The sequence below is a fragment of the Puma concolor genome, chromosome B1 (genome assembly GCF_028749965.1).
Source record: "Puma concolor isolate L17-30 chromosome B1, mPumCon1.1.hap2, whole genome shotgun sequence".
Lineage (NCBI taxonomy): Eukaryota > Metazoa > Chordata > Mammalia > Carnivora > Felidae > Puma > Puma concolor.
The window spans coordinates 176,246,714-176,268,744 of NC_141670.1; the positions used below are offsets into that span (position 1 = coordinate 176,246,714).

The following is a 22,031-nucleotide window of genomic DNA, read 5'->3' on the forward strand; positions in this document are numbered from 1 at the left end:
GGATCAGTGAGGCCCCTTTCCAGGTCATGATTCTGTAAACTACAGGTATTTTCAGAGCCTTAGTTTAGTTGCTTAAGAAATGGGCTTAAAAATTTATTTGGAAAAAATAAAAATCTTTTATCATTCAAAGAATCCCAAGGAAAAGGTTGTAAAATTACATAATTTGAAGTATAAAGTGTGGTTTGTTGCCACTGGAACCAACATAGGGGTTCAATGCGATAAGAAAACCAGGTAAGGGAGGGAATATTTTTATGAGGCATTTTTAAGTTTCCATGAAATAATTACTTCAAAATCACCAATTTAAACTTTCAAGCATCTTTCTGAGTGTGGCACGGTATATATGAAAAAAAAAAAAAAAAAGCCCATCAAAAAACCCCAAGCAAAAATCTATTGATTAATAATTTCCTTCAAAGCCCAATTAATTACAAAACCTGCAGAGTGCTTCACTGGTAGGTCAGAAGACTGAGTTTGGAGTTAGGAGACCTGAGTTTAAGTTTTGGCTGACATTACAACCTCTCACTGTCCTGAACTATGAAAGGGACATAATAATCCTGTCTCTACAGATGTCCCAGGGAAGATCTAATAAACTGAAGAACTACTTTATATGAAGAACTGTTTCATTAGAACTAACTCCCTTTCAAAAAAATTCTTTCACGAGATACAGGAAATTGACAAGGGCATTCAGATTTGGAACTCTGTTTGAACTGCTTCTTAGCAAAAGTTGAAACACTGCTACAATTCAAAGGAATGGGAGGGGCGCCTCAGTAGCTCAGTCCAATGAGCGTCTGACTCTTGATTTCGGCTACGGTCATGATCCCAGGGTCGTGGGATTGAGCCTGGAGTCTGCTTAAGATTCGCTTGCTCTCTCCCTCTGCCCCTCTCCCCTGCTCTCGCTCTAAAAGAAAAAGAAAATTAAAAACACAATAAAATTCTCTAAGGAATGGTAGACGCAGCCTGAAAGCAAGCAAACAGAAAATCCAAACTATCATTCATTACCGCCAAAAAGTATATTCTTTTTCAGCAGTAAAGAATGCAAAGGGAACATCCCAGCCTAAAGGTTGGGAAACAGTTCAGAACTTGGCCGTCCAGAACCATCTTCACTTCCTTTTTTTTTCTTTCCTCAGAATCCAGCAGCAGGTTGGCATCAAGTCTTGAGGGATGTGCTTTGCTTCTCAGACTACTGTACTTACGAATCATCTGGGGATCTTGTTAAAATGCAGATTCTGATTCAACAGATCTTTAAGTAGAATCTAGCCTGCATTTCTAACCATCTCCCAGGTGACCGCTATGCTGCTGGTCCATGGACACCACCTTGAGTAGCAAAGCTATTGGCTTAGTGGGAAAAAAAAATGGTGGATGGTTGTTTTTGGAGACATGAAGACACGGGTTCGAATGTCATCTTTATCAGGTCTTAGCTGTGTGATCTTGGGTGAATAACTTTATCTGTATAGTGGGATTAGTATCTATTCTATAAGTGATTGGAGGATCCTTTGAGATATTAATAAACAGACACAGTTCTTTTCAAATTAGTCTTTCCCTTGGCTCTCCTAAGCTCATTATCTTGTCCCCCATCACTCTGATGAACCAGTTGGCTTATTTCTCTTTACTCTGAATCTTATTGTTTAAGTAGCTTGTGTGCACATGCACACACACCATACATTCTTTGAGGGCATGATCATATCTGATTTTATTTCTTTTAGTACAGAAATCAAGAAAAAGCATTCTTAAAGTTAAATTTTGTTCATACAAAATTCCGAGTTGTACAGTAATACTATTGTTTCCTGCTGCATCATGTAGGGGCAGGGAGGCAAAGCTGTATTTTTTTTGTGGTTACAAAAATGTGCTTTGGGTCAGATCTGAGTGCCAGTTGCACTTCCTGCCTAACTCAGACTGACATGCCTGGGGTCCGGTGTCTTCACCTGTAAAATAGATTTCTGCCTTAAACTCAAATGTTGTTGGGAGAATTAACTTGGTTAAGTTATGCAAAATGCTTAGCTAATGTGACTGATTACAAAAATGACCCCATTTCCCCACGCCTCCCAGAATCCTTCCCGTTTTCTAAGGCGACCCTGAAGCTCCTCCCATTGAAAGGCAGAGTCTACTTCTCCACCCTTTGAATCTGGGCTGGCCTCTTCACTGGCTTTTAACGGGGACTGGAGGAGGCGGCGCCTGGGTGGCTCAGTCAGGAGCTTCTGACTTTGGCTCAGGTCAAGATTCTCAGGGTTCGGTTTGGGGGTTCAAGTCCCACGTCAGGCTCTGTGCTGACATGTGCAGAGCCTGCTCCGGAATCTCTCTCACTGACTCTCCCTCCCTCCCTGACTCTCTCTTAAAATAAATAAATAAAGTTAAAAAAAAATAAAGGGGACTGGAGAAGTAACTAGGCCTCCTCTTACAATCATGCTGAGCCAACATGTGATCAAGCCCAACGACTCATTAGAGCTGTGCAGCCCAGCTACTCCCCGGTTGCTTTAGCTAATGGTCAGCCAATATTCAAGGGCAGGGTTGCCTTGGTGACCACACAGTAGCCATAAGGGAGCCTGGACAAGACCAGTGGATTCACCAGGTCCAAACTGCTGGTCCACAAAGTCATAAACTAAACAGTAGTCATTTTAAGCCATTACATTTTGGGGTGGCTTGTTACGCAGCAATGGATAATTAATAGTCTACAGAAGTAATTTCTCCATATGTAATGGTTGGGGAAGAAGGTACTTAACAGAAGATGAATTTCCCATAGCACCAAAATTTGTACTTTTTGGCCAATAGTAGTAGTAGGAAGGTGACCAGGCTGGGAATTGGGATGCTCAGATTGTAGTCCCAGCAGCTTTTCCACTGGACAGCCATATGACCTGAGGCACATCATTTAACCTCTTTAAGCCTCAGTTTCCTCAACTGTAAATTAAGGTACTTAGAACCAATAATTTTTAAGGTTCTTTTCTGGTTCTAAAAAGGTCTGAGGGTGCATTTTTCCAGAATGCCATACTCATTTCCTTGCTACGAGATAGTTCTGAACTCAGTTTTTCTTGTCTTGTAGACTCGGAACGTAATCACAGACAACCTTGATGGTATCGGCTTTGCTGTTTACAGCAGTTGGTTGTGACATTTCACACTTATCGTAATAGCGTTGTGCTGAATCTGTGAGGTGGGCCTCCTTGCCGTGGACCAGGAGGCCACACGGCCAAGCTCGTTAGGAGTCTAAAGAGAAATAATGCCATGTACGTTCTGGTGGCAATCTAAGTATGTGGCTCTTGACAATTCTTCATGGGTGCAGGAAGACTTCTTTAATTCATTTCTCGGTTGCACTAGTCTGGAGGACTGATGCTGTTGGCTATCTGACCACCGAAGAAGGGGGATAATGCTTCAAAGCCATGAAGTACAGATCCAATCTTCATCACACATAAATGACCCAAGGTATGTACTCAATTATCAAATGGAAGGAAGATTTAACACCCAAATCAGAAGAAATGTCAAAACTCTTGGGTGTAGAGGCCGACTATGGGCCTAAGAAACACGTGAATCATAAATGCACCCAAATACATGTTGTATGACAAAGCTATGCATGTAGCAGAGGCCAAGGAGACCTCCTCCCAAGTACGGGGCTCCACCCGCATATTGCTCGCGTATGCTCGGACACCGTACTTCTGCAAATGCAACAGAGCCTCCTCTGCAGACACAGCGGCCAAATTAAAACAAAACAAAACAAAAAAAGGCTGTTCTACTGTCCACTTCTACAACTGCCATGCGATCAAGTTAGGGTGTTTGTTTACTTATTTTTGAGAGAGAGTGATCGTGTGTGGGCTTTGTACTGAGCACCGAGGGTCTGATCCGGGACTCGAACTCACAAACTGTGAAATCATGACCTGAACGGAAGTCAGACACTTAACCCATTGAGCCAACCCAGCTGCCTCTCAAGTCAGGGTATTTTTATTCCCAGAAGGAGTTAAGCTAAATCAGAGTGCATACACTACAAGGGCAATAGTCTATTCTAACTTAGCCTTCAGATCTACATATACAAGTGTACACGAAGAAGCACTGGGTTGTGGAAAGTGTGAAATCTATTTGGCTCATTCTTTATCAAAACCTTTCTCCGTGATGGAAACACATGATGTGCAGCTGGAGAGTAGCAGTAGTCAGTAGGGAAAACACCGCAATGAAACACGGCTCACAGCTACCTGCCTGGAACAAATGCAGTTTGAAATGACATGGAAATGAACTTTAGAGACGAGTCATCCAGTATTTTCTCTGACTTAATAGCCTAAATACCTTTGTCCTGCTACGTATCTTTAGAATCAATTCACCTCTCACTCTTCTCATGTGGATTTTTATAGCAGCTACCTTGCTGGTATCTTTCCCATTTCATTCTTCTTCTTATAGCCAGAGAGAACTTTCTAAAACACAGATCTGCTTAAAATCCTTCAGTGGCTTCTCTGAAGGCTGTAAGATCCCCTAAGGCTAGGACTGTGTCCCGGGCACTTTGCTCAGTGTAGTGCCTGATATCTCTAGGTTTACAAGCGTGCTGTCTCCAAGGTCGAAGAAAGGTTTCATTTAATTTTAGAGAGCCACTTGTACACAGAATAGAACAGAATTTGCTGCTCACGGTAAAATTTGAGACATACCCCTTTTCTTTTTTATTTAAGAAGTTTTAATGTTTATTAATTGTTGAGAGAGAGAGAGAGAGAGAGAGAGAGAGAGACAGAGCACGAGTGGGGGAGGGGCCAAGAGTGAGGGAGACACAGAATCCAAAGTAGGCTCTAGGCTCTGAGCTGTCAGCACAGACTGACTTGGGGCTTGAACTCACAAGCTGCAAGATCATGACCTGAGCTGAAGTTGGACCCTCAACTGACTGAGCCGCCCAGGTGCTCCTTCCTTTTGTCTTTTAATATTCACTGTAGCTCAGGATCATCCTAAGATGCTTGATGACACTGATTCCGTATTTTGAGGTTTTTTTGTTTTGTTTTGTTTTTGAGAGAGAGAGAAAGAGGGAGTACAAGCCTGGGAAGGGGAAGGAGGGGGAGAGAGAGAGAGAGAGAGAGAGAGAGAGAGAGAGAGAGAGAGAGAGAGAGAGAGAAGGAACCAACCCCAAGCTGGTTCCACACCCAGTGGGGAGCCACATCCCAGGATTCTGGGATCATGACCTGACTGCAACTCAAATCAAGAGTCAGACACTCAACTGAATAAGCCACCAGGTGTCCCTTCAGTTCTATTAAGTATCTACTTCAGGACACACATTCATCTGATGGCTATGTTGTGTTTGAGGATAGGGTTATTTTGATGATATATAATCCTTCTGAAGATTCCAATTTCTGTGGGATCAGAATATTCTCAGGTGAAAAAGGTGAGCAGATAACAGATTTCACTGTCACGTTATTCTCTTAAAACACCACTCAGGTGGTAAACACACTAAGAAAGGCTACACCTTGGTGACCCATCTCACCCGCAGACAGGTGAAGACTGAGATCTACCCTCCCCTAGCAGAGGCTACCGCGTCTTCTGACTTGTCTAGATAGAAAGTCTACCTGCAAACCAGATAATGACAAAAAAGGGGGGCGGGGCAGGCAGCAGCTAGGTACATTTAACGAAGATCCCAAAAGAGCCCAAGATTCAGGATTTTTGGAAACATTGTTAAACTAGGGGAATTTGCAAGTCCTGGTGAAGAAACCCAGGTACTGGGAGGTTGGTATTCAATTCCTGTCTTTGGAAACAGGAGTCCGTTCCAAGAAGCACAGCGAGTGGGCTTTTGCACCAAAGGCAGGGCAGTTCCAGGAGCACGGACAGCAGTACCTGCTCCGCCCTTGGGCCGGACTCAATTCTGGCCAGAACTCAGCTAGGTTGTGTTTCCAGGCTTAGAGAGATGGTAGGTGGGAAGTCAGGGGGATCATTCCAGCTTCAGGCTATGGAACATATTTAGTTGACATGCAAGTTTTTGTTTTTGTTATTTTTAAATGTTTATTTATTTTGAAAGGACGGGGGAGGAGAGAGAGAGGGAGAGAGAGAGAATCCCAAGCAGGCTCCACACTCAGCACAGAGCTGGATGCAGAGCTCAATTTCACAACTGTGAGAGCATGACCTAAGCTGAAATCAAGAATCAGATGCTTAACCCACTGAGCCACCCAGGCGCCCCTGTTCTAAATCCAGATATGCAAAAGCTCTTAGAACACAGCTAAGATTGGTCATATTTATCTTTAGATGTTATTGGATATCGAAATCTTCAGAACCATTAAGGACCAGCCGTGGGGCCAGATGCCACTAGACATGCACTCATCACATACTTGCTGAACAGAAAGAACAGTACCAGGATGGACAGAGTGAGCAGAGAAGAGACATAAACCCAACCCCGCCTTCCTGTATTCATGTCTGCTCCATTCCTGTTCTGTGATCAAGGCAGCTTCTTGTAACTGATTCTTTACACGTTAGGAAAATACAAATAACCCCAGAATTATACTGACCCTTTAGAGCTTCAAAAACAGTTTCAATGACCTGCCTTACGAATGCTGGGGTATTCTAGAGACACTGCTGTTTAGCCTCAGAACCTTTAACATGTCTCCTAAAAATAGTATTAACTGGAGGATTAGATGTGGGAATAAGTGGAATTTTGTGTGTGTGTGTGTGTGTGTGTGTGTGTGTGTGTGTGTGTGAGAGAGAGAGAGAGAGAGAATAAATAGAATTTATTGTGTTTAAAAGCAGCGATCACTTTCCATTTCTTTCTAGTTCAACTCTCAAAGGTTTCTCATCTTTTCTACAGCAATTACCATAACAGCTTGGGTACAACCACTCAGGACTTTCCTAAGCCAGGGTGAGAAGCGACGTAATTCTCTCACAGTGACAGGCAGATAATTAAAACACCTTCTTTAATGATCTGAACCACCTCATGGAACACTGACTTCTTCCAAATCTACTGGGCAGAAGTCTACACCACAGTGGAAAATAAAATGTACTAAGTTACTGAGGAGAAAATAAAATGGACTAAGGAGAGTTTTTGTTTTATTTTTAAGGTTAATTACAGTCCTGGAGGGACTGTAAAAAATAAAGTCCCACTGATTTTGAAATTTGTCTTCTATCACTGAAAAAACTTATTCAGTGGTGGTTTGTGAAAATCTCACCTCATCAGGGCTGCCAAGGTCAAGTGAGACCCAAGCCATCGCCCTGGGAGATGCCTGCCTAATTATTAAATATTCAGCAAACAGTTTGTGACCATTTAACAGTTTGCACCTGGCACGCTCTTACAGCGTGCGGCTTCCTAGAGCTGCACCCTCCCCGCTCCACCCCTTCTCACCGCCGCCCAGGGCGCCAGCACCCCAACCGGAGCAAATCCTGGGACCCAAGGACGTTTCAAAGAAACAGCGGCGGCCAACACTCCATTTCCGTTTTATTCGAAAACGCTCCGATGCTTAAAAATGGGGGAAGGGGACACTTAGAAATAAGGGGAAAATCGCTTGCAGTTTTTCCAACTCAAGTTCTCAGGCGCCGTAGAAAGTTCATTAATTAGGGATTTAAAAACAAAAGTGTTTCATACACCGCCGAGATGCCAAGCTTTCCAAACTGTCCTGGTCTTTAGTTTGGGGACTTTTTCAAGTCCCGCCGGCTCCGGCTCCCGCCCCCTCCCCCTCCCCTCCCCGACCCCCGGGGCTGGATTTCGCCTCCCTCCCCGTGCCTTTGTTGAATTCCGTGACTTTTCCGAAGTAATCGAACTGAGCATTGCCTCACCCCATTTTTTTTTTCCACCCTGGCAGAAGGAAGTAAAGAAATAAAAACGACCTGCGAGAGAAGTCGGGGAAATAATGCCCCCAAGCCGAGGTCGGCAGGAGGCAAGCCCGCGGCGGGGCCCGACACGCGGGGCGGGGGACCGTCCCTACCTGGGGCCGGGCGGCGGCGGGGTCGGGGTCGGGGCGCCCATGGCTTCGCCGGCCTCGGGCGGCGGCGCCGGGAAACGCCAGCGGCTCAGCGCCGCCCGGAGCCCGCCGCGCTCGCAGCGGCCGCCCCGGCGCCGTCATTGGGCCGGCGCGTCACGTGGCGCGGCCGGCGGGCGAGCCTCCCCGGCACGCGTAACCCTTTACCTGCGCGCCCCGGACCGCGCGGAGCCCCGGCGGCTCGACCCCCCGACCCCCGGGGCCGGGCTGGCCCTCCCTCCGCGCGCGCGGAAGCAGCAAACCCGGGCGCTCGCGCGACCCGGGCACGGTGCCGGGAAACGTCTCGGTGCCTACTTTTCTGTCGCGCTGGACAGAGAAGGGAGCCCCCCGTGAATCCGTACGTGCACGTAAGCGCACCCCCTGGCAAACAGACCTGTACCCCTCACCCCCGTGTTTTTGTGTGTTTGTTTGCTTCTCAGTTCTGGTTCATCCGCTGAGACCCGCTGTGTGCACTATCGCCTGCCTGCACCATCAGAGATGATGGGCTGACACACAGCGCGGACGCTGCCACGACGTAACTCCCAGGGAAGCTGCACACACTCGCCTGCACCCTGGACACCAAAGTGGGAGTTCGGCGAGGCCACGCTTTCCCTCTCTTTTCCTGGGCTCTTGGCACCGCGGCTGCAGCCCTGCGTGCACACCTGCTGAGCTCCACGCGGTACTTTGTTGCAGTGCGTGCACCTAAGGTGGGTGGAGAGCTGGGGGCTCTTCCTTAAAATACTAACTACTTAGGTTTTGGAGATTCTTTTCACGTGTGCTCCCAAGTGGAGTTGGGTTTGACAGGAAAATGCGTTAAGCAACTGCGCCACCTAGCTCACCCTCTTGTCTCCTCTTCCAACCGTCCAGGGAGAGCCAGGATACAATAGGATGCTGGAGAAGCAGCGGGACGGAATACTATTTAAAGATGGACATGCTGTCCTTAGTTGTTAATGTGTCCACTGCAGTGATTCCTGCCCCATTTACACGTATGTCAGGATTTGTGGGAGAAAACTCATTTTTTAAAATCTTGCCAGTGGTCTAGTACCTACATGCTTTAAAATGATAGATGTAGGAAGAAGTTCTATGCGCTTTTGCATTATTTTCTGATAAGACGCGTTGTCATAATAGAGGCCCCTCATGCCCAACGTCTAGTGGACGCTTTACTGTCCACAGAATATTAGTACATTTCTCAGTTAATTTGTTCTGACCAAAAAGCCATTGGTATGTATCTTCGGTTTTAGAATGTGATTGGCTCCCAGACTAGCAGAATCAGCTTCATCTGGAGGAATCTAGTAAAAATGCAAATTTTGGGGCTCCACCCCAGACATACTGATTCTGAAATAGGTGGGGATAGGAAGGGTGAAGAAGTAACTTTTTTTTTTTTTAAACAAATCTTCTTTTAACAAATGATGGCCGTTCTAGTTTGAGAACCACTGCACTGAGTGTGGTCAAGCAAGGGACTCAGGTACCTTCATCTATCAGGCTGGGATTCTATACAGTCAGAAGTGGTGGTGTTATTGGTTGTCTTAATTCAGTGTTACATAATTTGTCCTATTGATACACTGAGACAAAGCCCTCCCATGTGCCTATACACGAGTCGTCTGTACTCCATGCAGATCATGTAGAATGCCTCGTGGACGAGGCCTGAGGGGATCCGTGTGAAAAACACAGGCAAAAAACCTCTGGTTTCTTGGTGTCTGTGGAAGTGGAATACCATGATTCAGTTAGTATTTTAGGTGTGTTCATGTTTCCGCTGGCATAAAAATCCTTCCCAACCAATGAGTCGCGAAAAATAGAAAAACCAGGGGTGCCTGGCTGGCTCGGTCAGCTAAGTGTCCGACTGTGGATCAGGTCATGATCTCATGGTTCATAGGCTGCGTCAGGCTCTGTACTGACAGCTCAGAGCTCAGCACAGAGCCTGGAGCCTGCTTCGGATTCTGTCTCTGTCTCTCTCTGCCCCTCCCCTGTTCACGCTCTGACTCTCTCCCTCTCTCTCTCAAAAATAAAAAACATTCAAAAAATTTTAAAGAGTTGGAAAAAAAATTTAAAGAAAAAGAAGGAAAAACTGATTTGAGTGGATTTGTCAATATAGTTCTAAATTTGTCAGCATTGTTCTAAAAAAAAGCCAGAATTTAAAAAAGTTTATGGTATTGGCTTACATTATAACCCAGAACAGCACCATATTATGCATTTTAGACTTTTGGGAAAGTGGTCACGGTTGGATTCTTTCCCTTTAGCTCTGGTGTCTCCACTGGGTGGAGAGCACTTTTCCAGTTGCTTGCATGGATGTCCTTACTTTTGAACTCTCTAGGTCCACCTTTATTTTAGTATTTCCTTCATTTTCATCTCCTAACCTATTCATTTTACATCTGTAATTCTACTGTCCACCCAGTTTCAGTTGGAGCTGGAATTATGTGTGTTCTCCGTTGTCTGTCACATAGCTCTGTCAGTTAAGCCCTGAAATCATGCCTCCTCTTAGCGTCCTCACTGCTGCTATCCTAAGATCGAGATCTTCTACTTTCTGCCAGATTATTGCAGTAGTTTCTTTATTGGTCCCCAGTTTCTGGTCTCTTCCATCTCTGATACACCTGACATCGTACTGCCTGAGTCATTCTAAAATACCATTTCATCCAGGCCTATCCCTGTCTCAGAACCTTTTCCACAATTCCCTATGAGCTACAGAATAAAGTTCAATTTCATGGATGTATGTTTTTATTTAAATAAGCTCTGTGCCCAACATGGGGCTTGAACTCCCAACCCCAAGATTAAAAGTTGCATGCCCTACCCAATGAGCCAGCCAGGCACCTCCAGAGTAAAGTTTAAAAAGCCAACGTAGCATCTGAAGTCACCCACAGTATATGTTGACTCTTCCTGTCTTCCTTTTGTGGCTCACACAGATTCCCTCCCCTGAAATGTCTTTTCAACATTCTGACAGCTAAGTCCTGTTTATCCTTCAAGCCTCCGCTGTCACCTCCTTTCAGCCATCCTTTTTGAATCCCAGTTCAAGTTCATTGCTCCTCTGCAGTGTGTTCTCAACACCTGCCATTCACTTTATCACAGTCTGTCTTACATCTAATTTAGTTGTGTCTCCTTTAGATTGTAGGATTCTGGAGGGCAGGGGTTGTGCAGGACTCATTTTCAAATCATCCTGGGGCATAAGCATAATGTCTTGGACAAAGCAAACACACAATATTTGTTGTGTCCTTGACCCTGGGAAAGAAGACGCTTAAGTTTGTTGAACAGCAAACTGCATGAAATGCTTTTATGAAAACGATAGCCAACTCCTGTACATTTTCTCAAAACTGAAAGAACAGGTGTAATCTTCAACCTAAAGGATTTAGATCAGAATCCAAGAAGGAATTCCCACCATGGGTAGTGGAATTAGGGAGAGTTTTTGAAGGGGGCAATTTTTTTTAATGTTTACTTATTTATTTTGAGAGAGAGAGACCACAAGCAGGGGAGAGGCAGAGAGAGAGAGTGAGAGAGAGAATCCCAAGTGGGCTCCATGCTCCGCACGGAGCCTGACGTGGGGCTCGATCTCACAAACCACAAGACCACCACCTGAGCAGAAATCAAGAGTGGGATGCTTAACTGACTGAGCCACCCAGGTGCCCCTCGAGGCGGCTAAAATCTAAACAGAAATGTCTAAGCTACATGAAGATGAAACCCAATAGGTAATTTCTTCAGTTTTTTCCCTAATGCCTTGATTTTAAGTTTCTCTAAGAATGATTGTTTCGTGAAACTAGACACAGAGTTTCATCTGATTATTCCCTACTTATCACCACTTAAGCTCATCATTGCTAACTTGTTTGAAAAATTTTTGTGTATGTCTGTGTGTGTGCGAGAGGGGATTCTCAGTTCCAAGAGGCAAGAAACGGAAAAAGGTGCATTTGGGAAGGCTCCCCCTTGGTCCCGCCCTCTCACCTGGAGGCAGTTTATGAGTGGGACAACTCCTTAGTTATCCTTCTTCCCACCTCTGCCCCAGGCCCCAGGAGGAAGCACACTGTCCTTGCACTTGCCCATAGAATCTTTTTGTTTTTCTGTTAAGACTGTGAAATCTTAGAAGGCACAGGCTACTTTACTAACCTTTGCAAAATGCCATGACCAAATAACTATTTGCTGAATGAGTACATCAACAATTGTGGTATACCTGAAAGTCCTGGGAGTTTTCAGAAACTTCCAGTGACCTTCAGAGCCTAGCCTGGTCTCTAATCTGCAGGTCAGAAAATATGTTATAGGTCATAATCCGTAAGTGCCTACTGGATACTCAATGCTATACTTTGTGTGCTTTGGAAAAGTAAACATTGATGTTATATTGACATCCTATTCAGCTATTCCCCCTGGATCTCTGTTTCTAGGTTTTTACATCTGTGAATTTAGAACAGTAACTCTACCTGCATCATAAGACCATTGTGGAGATGGCTTAGTACATACCAAGCTCCAAAAATAGCATCTGGTATACAGTAACCATGAAAAATTACTACTGGGGGCGCCTGGGTGCCTCAGTCGGTTAAGCGTCTGACTTTGGCTCAGGTCATGATCTCGCGGGTCGTGAGTTCGAGCCCCAAGTCGGGCTCAGAGTCGAGCCCCAAGTCTGTGCTGACAGCTTAGAGCCTGGAGCCTGCTTCAGATTCTGTGTCTCCCTCTCTCTCTGCCCCCCCCCCCACCTGCACTCTCTCTCTTGCTCTCTCTCTCACTCTCAAAAATAAACATAAAAAAAAGTTTAAAAAAATTATTGACAGTCTCTACCCTTGCCAAAGTTGGGGAAGAAAAACTCCACACAAATCTAAGTAGTTTCTCTTTTTATTCATACAAACAATACATACACAAGACTGTACATTGTTTGAAGACCGCAGTAATTTTCTAGTGTAACAACTCTGTAATAAAATTTAACTAAATGTAACATTTATGAAAATATAAATCTCTGATTGGGTAATTCTTCCCAACAATACAAAGTTTACATAAAAACATTCAATATGAGCTATCAGTTGCAAACAAGGTAGGAAAAATCATTCAAGTCACTTGTTAAACTCTATTGGCTGTTACATAGAATATTCACACACTACATTTAATCCATCTAGGCATTTAATTCTTAGAAATGTGTGGCATGGCGGTCCAACTGATCATGACAGGAATAGGAATGTGTTGCCTCAGAAGGCAATTGACTCATATAATCAACTTCAGGTGATTTCTACGTGGACTGGGCCTTCTCTGGGCTACCCCCTTTCTGGCTGCTAGCTAGACCGGGAGGAATATACTGAAAAAAAGTCTTTCACCATGGAGTAGGGTGTTTATATTTGAATCCCATCTCTGTATGCTTATGTGTCAAACTGCTTTCCAAAGTGAAATGCAATGAGCTTGGATTCCCTGTGGATTAGATCACTGCTTCTCCCACTAGCAAAAACAGTCAAGACGTCCCTACCTTTTTTTCTCACACTGGTCCTCACCATTCCTTATATAACGACTAGAGCAGAAGCTATCACTACCTTTGTTTTGCCGTTTACAAAAACAGTATAGCAGAGAGGCTAAAGATCTGTCTAGGCATACTCGGCGAGTTCCTGGTAGAGCTGGGCTGACAGCGCATCGTTTCCTTGGCCATTATCCTGCTGACACGCGTCACTGCTGTCACTTACGAGCCAAACCAGACCCCCGCTACTGACAGACACCCTTCGCACAGTCGTCCGAGGACATGCCACGTGGAGGATATGGAAGGAAGAAAATCACTTTCCCTCTTTGGAGACGTGATTATTTTCTTTTAAATAAGTGAAGTCGTGTTTAAAAAGTATTTGATACCATTTCACAGCTTCTGCTTTGAATGGGTGCGATTATAAAAGAGCCCCAAAGAGCCCTTGAGCAGAAAAAGGCTGACAGAGGGAGAAGCATACATAGAGTGTGGGGAAGTAAGAAAGTGATTACAAACAGGGACAATCAGGAACTTTTGGACACCCTTAAGATTTATGGACTATTTTAGCACAAAGACAGGCATATTCAGTTGTCCCCGAGTATTTGGTCATCTATCTGCGTTTTACACAGGAAAGAGGAGGAGTAAGAATAAGGCAAATGTCATCAGTGTTTCATAAGACGGCGTGTCGAGAAAGCTTTCTTTCTGGTAGGATTTACTGCAGGGATTTAGGAACTAGTGTATGCTTCCATAGGACTAACCAAGCAGCACAGGCTTGTGTTAGTACGAGGATGGAAATGAACAGATGTCTTGACCCAATCTGTGATGCCCTCTCTGTAATTCCTCTTTACATCTGGCACAAATAGGCATTCCAAAAAGACACGAGAAGATGGCACGTCCTTATTCAATGTGTTCTCTTGCAGCCCAGGAAGTCGTTTAAAAATCGTTATGTTCCGTGACAGGGAAGCCCTTGCGTGCAACTGTCCCAGCTGTGTCTCAACGAAGACCGACTCTGCGTGTTGGGTAGCCCTAGGATAGTGGTTAACTTAGTGCTCGTGCTCAGTACAATCTGTGGCCCCCACGTTTCACGGCCTTTCCCTTGGGACACTGGGAGTACACTGGGGGCGTTTTGTTACGTTATTTTGCACCTCTGACCTCCCATCCGCAGACTGGGTTTACACAGTTGTCAGGCTGGTAAAATGTAAGGAGAGATTAAGGCTCTGTTTACTTACGGCCACACAATCGTTGACGTTCACAGCTCCCAACGATTTCTGTAGAACGAACCCCAGTCTGAGCAGTCTGTTTATAGTTCTAGCCTCTGCCATTTGAACCCGTGGTGTGGGTTCTGCGGCTGCTTCCCACACAGCTGATTTAAAAAATATTCCCCTGACTTTCAGTTGATGTAGCCGATTAAACACCATTTTGAGACATTCTCGGTCAAGACTTCATTCCCGGATTAATTTTGACACCCCCCCCCCCAAAAAAAAAGAAGAGCAAATTCCAAACCAGTTCCACATTTCTGTGCCTTTGTCAAGCACGTCAACACCAGCACTTCAGTATCTGTCCTGTCTTTCAAGAAATGAGTAGTTTATCATTTGGGATACAGAAGATACTTTTTCCCCCCTTTTGTATGTGTATCGTTCATGTCTGCTGAGCAGGAAAAGCGTTGTGTCAGTTGTCGGGGGCATAGCTGTGGCCCCTGGATTCCAGGGCGGAGCACCCGCGGTCACAGCAGGGATTGTGTTTCTTGGAGGGTGTCGCCTCATTGGGCTCAGTGGAGTCGCTCACCGTGATGGGACTGTCTCTGGCAAAGACCTCAGTAGACTCTCTCCATAAGCAATCCACAGACACTTTGAAACAGTAACTGCTACACTTCGGCCGGGAGGCCTGTGTCGCGTTGTTGAAAATCTGCCTGCTATTTGACGTGGCGATCTTGATTTTCAGTGCAGCATCCACACGGTCGACCACTGTGTATATCCCTATACTGCCATCATCAAAACCCACTATGATGTTCAGGTGCCTCTGTGAGAGGGCGAGAAAAGTTGGTGTTTTGTAAAGGGAACAAGCACCGATAATTTTGCCGTCAGCCAGCCTCATTACAATCAAACTGGATATCACGCCGTTCTCGTCCTCTTCCTCCCCGTTTCGGAAACAAATGTATACCAGGTAGCGACCATCTCGAGACAGCCTTTGCCGCCAGATGACCCCAGAGGCGTGAACCACCCGTAACTTACCGCTGTGTAAATCCAGTACGTTGATATTGTCGTCTCCCCTGGATATAATGCCTAGCTTTCCGTTGGGAGAAATTTCGAAATCCTCCAGATTTTTCAAGAAGTTGTTGGGAAGCTGCACACGGCGACAGATCACCTCATCGGTCAGACTCCAGATATTCACGGTCTCGGCCGATGTGATAAACACAATGATGTCAGGACAGTCAGGGATCAATTTAAAACTTACAATGGTCGTGCCGTCTTCACAACAAAATTTCTTGGTGATGCTTCCGGTCCAGAGACTGACCGCCAGCACTTTGCTTTTCGTCATTCCCACCACGAAGGTATTCGCTGAGGTGATAAAGGCATTCTGCAAAGTGGTCAAAATGTTGCAGACCCTGTGGCCTGTGGCCAGTCTCCAAACCCTGGAGGCATTTTCCTCACACAGAGAGACCACAAACTGGTCATTGTGTGTAATTAGCAGCTGAGATATTCTCTGCCCGTTAATTCGGAAGAGATTTTCGCCACTGCTGGTGTGCCAGACATACTGGCTGCTTTTGTCATCTGAGGTCACCATTACATCTCCAGAGGATGTCAACACGCAGTGTTCGACTATTCCTTCATGCTTAAACACTGCTTCAAGGAACCCACTGCTGAAATTCCACTTATGGACACAATCAGAGCCATCGAGGGAATAAATGATTTCCCCTCTAGCAGGTAACACCAGGCTTTGGATGGGCTTCCCAGTCTTATCTATGTTGGACATAGCCGTGATTATATCTATATCCCAGATGGAAAGAACACCACTGGTTGATAAAGATAGCAGCATGTTGTGGTGACTAGATTTCACCAACTTGACGATGGTCCCTGAGATTTCCTGTAAGCTTGCCATACATTGTCCTGTGTCCCGCCTCCAAAAAAACACAGCTGAGGTATTTTCCATGGTCGCGATGATGCAGTCTCCATTCTTGGACAGCACAGCAGATATAAAGCGTTCATTGTGCTTAGCTCTGAACTTTTCAGCCACCTTCCACATGCCAGTATCTAAGAGCTCGATGCTGAGGGCTTTACAGATCAGAATTGCGTTTTGGTCCTCTGAAAGTTCTATGCTGACCACCTCGCTGTCTTCTCTTCTGCAGTCAAAGTCGTCAGTCAGCTGGGGACTGGAAATGTCCTCAGTATTCCAAACAGAAAGGCTTCCCTCACTATCTACCATTACCATTTCTTGAGCTGTGTCCAAGATAAGAAGAAACTTCACAAACCCACCCGAAAATTCAGATGTCACTGTACATAACTTTTCTCCACTCCCTAAATGAAATATGGTAGTGGTGTTCAGGTACTGTCCACAGAAAGCATACATGCCATCCAGAGAGCACTGGACACAGGTCACTTCGTACCAGCAGTGGAACTGATAAAGGGGCCATCCGTAGAGCAGATCGATGACAGTGACATCTTTGCTGGCTTCAAGCCACGCAAGGGCGTGGTTGACCGACAGGGTAAATCCATTGATGTAGGTGGAGCCGCTTCCGTGCTTGGTCCCTTTGATTTCCACTTCAGACAGAAGACAAGAATTCACATTGTCATAAACCAACAAGGTGTTATTTGTCGTAGCCACCACAAGATACTTCTCGTCACTGGTGAGTTTCATGCCCAGGATGACAGACTGGGCTGTGGTGATTTGCCTGAGCAGCTGACGAGTTTCCACATCCCACGTGCTGATGGAACCATTTTCTAAAGCTGCAAGGACAGTACTCGGGTTACAGGTGGGCAGAATCTCGGTGACATGCAGGTGACTAGATGACAAAGGAAGACGCTCCGGGCTATATGTCACGTCCATGGATGAATGTAACGGCACAATGGAGCAATATTTGGGCCCGTCTTTGTCACATTCTAAAAGGAGGTGTCGAAGTTTGGGCAGGGAACTCACGACAGGCAGCAGTCTTTGCTGAAGCTCTGCTGAAAGGGAGCCCGGAAATGCAGTGACCTTGTTTTTGATGCCACGGAGAGTGCTCGCCAGGAACTTCAGCTCCTTCTCTTGAGAGTAGGTGTAAGCCAGCTCGATGTCTGAAAGCACTTTGTCGAACTGGCCGATTTTGATCATGGTGTAAAGCCAGCTGAAGTTCATGATGATTCCGTAAAGCAGGTCTTCGGTTTTTCCACACCTTGTCAGGTGGTGCAAGAGCTCAGACATTTTCCGATGATTGACGAAAAAGATGTCCGGTTCCAGGGGATTACACTGGAAAACCCAGGGCTGGTCTGGAGCCTGTCTGTCAAAGGAGGCCTGTTCCATGAAGTGCTTTTCTTCCTCCAGCAGGCTTCTGCTGTCCAAGTCAAGGCAGCCATTCAAGTAGGGGTCTTCGAGGCAGAAAGCTTTCCTCCTGCCCCCTGACCAGACTCCCAGGAAGTAGTCTGCCAGGATGGTGTGCATTTCACGCAGGTCACTGTCTTCCTGCAGATACAACTTCTGGGCTATGAGCTGCAGGTGTCTGTTGGCCCAGACCAGGAGTGTGACGTTCTTCACGTGTCTTTCTATCAAGTATCCGCTGAGACCCTCCTTGAGCCTTGCGATGTACAGATAAGGTACTCTCAGGGGATTGCTGGGCCTAGCGTTCTCATTGAGCTCATTCATGACACTGTTGTCTAGGGCCAACACATCCTCCAGTTCCATTTCACTCAAACCCATTTTGGCCATGGTGATGTAACCAAGAGCCCTAGAGACCAGTTTCTGACCACACTTCTTTTCCAAGGACCAGAATAGCTGCTCAATACTTTCATGAACGGTGACACAGAGGGAGGATTCATCGACGTCTTTATGAGATCTCCAATGCCTCACCTCCCTGAAGGTCAGGTTCACAAACATGGGCAGCGTGCACTTGGAGAATGCGTTGTTCACATAAATCTGCTGGCCTGATGTGACCTTCCTTTTGACCCGCAGCAGCTGGTGTTTGAGGACCTGGCTGCACATCTTCCTGTCCTGGGGAATTAGCTCGATGTAGTTGGCTTCTTCATGGATAAGGCACCTCAGTTTCTGTAAGATTCCATGTCTATTGGGCAGTGTGGACAGGACTATTCGAACAAAGCGGGGAAGGTGAGCTGGGAGCCACCAAAGCTTCCTGGCCTCATCACCCTCTGAGAGCTGCTCTAGGGCATCGAATATTATTACTAGAGGTCTCTGCAATGAAGACTCATTCAAAAGGTTTATAAATAAGTCACGAAGGTCATGGATTTTCTTAGGATAGCTTTGAACCAGACACCGGTAGTTAACTGCCAATTGTTCACAAACGCTTAGAAGGAGAGTCTTAAGGTCAGTACTCATGTCTGTGGTTCCTAGAAATCTCACGACGACTACTGGGTCAGATTCTGGTCCTGTGTCTTCATGTAGCCAGCCATAAGCCTAAAACGTAAAGGTAGTGTTTAGAATGGTAATATATATTCACATATATGTACACATATAACACGTACAACAGCATTTCCTCTCTCTAGAGGTCAGACTACTGGTAACCCTGACCATGCAGAGAGTGGCTTAGAACCAGGAAACCTTCTGAGAAGATCAAAGAGCTGTCACAAAGCTCATGCACTAAAATCTATCAGTGAGACCCTCAGGATCACTGTACTGAAGGTAATAAAATAGTGATAAAAGTATTATTCAATCACAAGGCAGCACTTAGCTTGTATTCTAAAAGTTACAAAGTATTTCACAAACAAAATCTGCATATCCAGTATAGTCCGTTTTTCATCACTGAATCCTATTTCCTGGAATGGTTGTTGGCACACAGTAGGTGCTTAGTATTTGTTCAATGAATAGATTAAGTAGTGATTTACACATTATATTGCATCAGATATTTTCATTAATTGAGATCACGTATGGCTGATCAAATTCCTAGTTAATTAGAATGCAGTAAAAATAATACTAAGATACTGAATAAAACCTTATATGATTCAGAGATACAGGGTCATCTTTATGATTATTTATCACTGTCATAAAAATCTATATAGGGGCGCCGGGGTGGCTCAGTCAGTTGGGCTGCCGGCTTCAGCTCAGGTCATGATCTCGCGGTCTGTGGGTTTGAGCCCCGTGTCAGGCTCTGTGCTGGCAGCTCAGAGCCTGGAGCCTGCTTCCGATTCTGTGTCTCCCTCCCTCTCTGCCCCTCCCTTGCTTGCTCTCTGTCTCTTTCTCAAATAATAAACGTTAAAACAAACCTATATAATGCTGGCTAAAATTTTGTTAAATTTTGCATTTTTATAACAGACAGCTTACCATATATAAACAGTCAGTTATCAGCCCTAGCATTATGTCTCTGTAGGATAGATGGATTATAGTATCATTTTACAGCAGAGTAAACTGAGGCCCAGACTGTAGAAATGACTTGCTCAGAGTTAAATGGTTACCAAGAGACAAAGCTGGAGTTATTTATTTTTTTCTCTTGAAATTGTAGAGTTAAGGAGATAACATATATAAAGGGGCTGCTAAGTTTAGCATTTCTCTGTCTGGAAAGGCAAGGACAAGAAGGGATATGATCAAAGTGTAAAACAGATTCCAAAGTCTATTTTTAGGGAAATAATGTCTTTTAGTAACCCTTGGAATTTACCAAGGATACTCCTTAGGAAACATATTTTATAAATGAGTAAGTAAGTTTATGAAACTTGGTTCCTCAAGATATATAGTTCAAGGCACCTGGGTGGTTCAGTCAGTTAAGCGTCCAACTTCAGCTCCAGGTCATGATCTCATGAGTTTGAGCCCCACACCCAGCTCTGTGGGCTGTGCAGTGATAGTGCGGAGCCTGCTTGGGATTCTCTCCCTCTCCCTCTCTCTCTGCCCCTCCCCTACTTGCGCTCTCTTTCTCTGTCTCAAAATAAATAAATTTAGGGGGGGAAAAAGATCTAGTTCAGGTTAAGGTATGAGTAAGTTTGGAAAAAAGTATGGATGTCAGTTTCAGCATGAGCTATTCAGGAAAAGAAGCAGTTTATTGTCTAGCCCCAACCTTTGAGGTTGACATGGAGGAAGATAATCCTGCCGTCCTACTACAACTGTCCTTCAGTGGCAAATCAGAGAATGCAGTATTTTGTCCCTCCGTGGATTGCTTATGATGATTATGTGCATTGTCCTCTCTCCTGCTAGTCATGCGTTGTTGAGAGTATGATATCTGTAGAGAGTGCCTCTCTGATCATGAGCTTGTGTCCATGGAAATGTTAGGCATGTAGGAGATAATCTCGAGATAAACACAAGATGTCTGTCTGCATCCTGACAAGGGACATGAAGTCACAAATAGAGCACAGGTTGTCATCGGCGGGACAGACATTCCCCAGGAGAGAGGCGAGTGGAGCAGAGGCAGTGGACGTAGAAACAGGTAAGGCTTCTTGTGGCACCAGGGTCCTGGACTGTGAGTAGACACACTGGTGGCTGAACAAAACGTCCAGAAGAATGAGAGCTCAGAAAACCATTTCTCGGGGCACCTGGGTGGTGCAGTTGGTTTAGTGTCCAACTTTGGCTCAGGTCATGGTCTTGTGGTTCGTGGGTTCAAGTCTTGCATCGTGCTCTGTGCTGACAGCTCAGAGCCTGGAGCCTGCTTTGGATTCTGTGTCTCCTCTCTTTCTGCCCCTCCCCTACTTGCTCTCTCTCTCTCTCTCTCTCAAAAATAAATAAACATTAAAAACAAAACAAAACATTTCTCAAGTTGACCAACTCAACTGTCACCACACTCTGCTCCTGGGGAGACTGTTTATCTCTACAGGCGCATCAGCACATGCTTCACAGTTCTTTACCTCCTGGGCTACAGCACGCACAGTTGCATCCCATGCACATTTAATATAGTCGAGTCCAACAACATTTGTCCCTTCAACCACCTCACCCTTCCCTCTTCCAGAGTAAAAGAGCCCTCAAGTGAACGTGAAATAGTGTACATGGTTGTTTTCTCCTTGGATTTCAGCTGCTATGTGCTCCTTGTAGCGTTGCTGTCTTGCTTACTTGGAACAACTCTAAAGTTTGAAGGTTCACATACAAATTAGTATTCAAACATACACGCACACAAAACTTACTTTGACACAGCATGTGTCTTAAATGCAAGCCTGCCACTGCTTTCGGTGTTCAATTAGAAAAGAGCTATGTCATTTAACACTAGAGAAAAAACCAGCAGCTGGGCTTGGCATATTAAGAAATGGCAAATTAACTTTCCTAAGGGCTTTTAAAAAAAATGTTCATTTATTTTGAGAGAGAGAGATTGAGAGGGAGGGTGCGTGTGGATGAGCTGGGAGAGGGAGAAAGAGAACCCTTAGCAGGTGCCACGCTGTCAGTGGGAGCCTGACTCAGGGCTCGATCTCATCTGAGATCATGTCCTGAGCCCAAGTCAAGAGTTGGACACTTAAACCACTGAGCCACCCAGGTGCTCCTCCTGAGGACTTTTTAACAGTAAGCTTATGCACCTGATTTTTGCCGGCGTGCTTTCTCAGGAACCTAATCTCAATATAAGTTGGAACACAACCGTCCCCGCTCTTGTCCTCAAGATGACCTGCCTGAGATTGTGTAGCATGTGACAGATG

The 22,031-nt window shown here is 45.3% G+C and overlaps 2 protein-coding genes across 5 annotated transcripts in view; both read right to left on the bottom strand.

Moving 5' to 3' along the window:
- The window catches only part of PGCKA1 (PDCD10 and GCKIII kinases associated 1), an 88,832-nt gene extending 80,855 nt beyond the window's left edge, over positions 1-7,977 (bottom strand). For 2 of the 3 annotated variants that reach the window (XM_086705251.1, XM_086705254.1), the window contains exon 1: positions 7,851-7,973. The gene's annotated coding sequence lies outside the window, so the exon portion shown is untranslated. Of the gene's footprint in view, positions 1-7,850 lie in introns of all 3 variants that reach the window. The other variant, XM_086705253.1, reaches the window with a different exon arrangement.
- Positions 7,978-12,670: 4,693 nt separating this feature from the next.
- Positions 12,671-22,031, bottom strand: part of NWD2 (NACHT and WD repeat domain containing 2) — a 184,890-nt gene continuing 175,529 nt past the window's right edge. For both annotated transcript variants that reach the window (XM_025922342.2, XM_086705255.1), the window contains one exon: positions 12,671-18,888. In XM_025922342.2, coding sequence (XP_025778127.1) covers positions 14,956-18,888 — 3,933 coding nt within the window. In that variant the 3' untranslated portion in view covers positions 12,671-14,955. The remainder of the gene's footprint in view (positions 18,889-22,031) is intronic.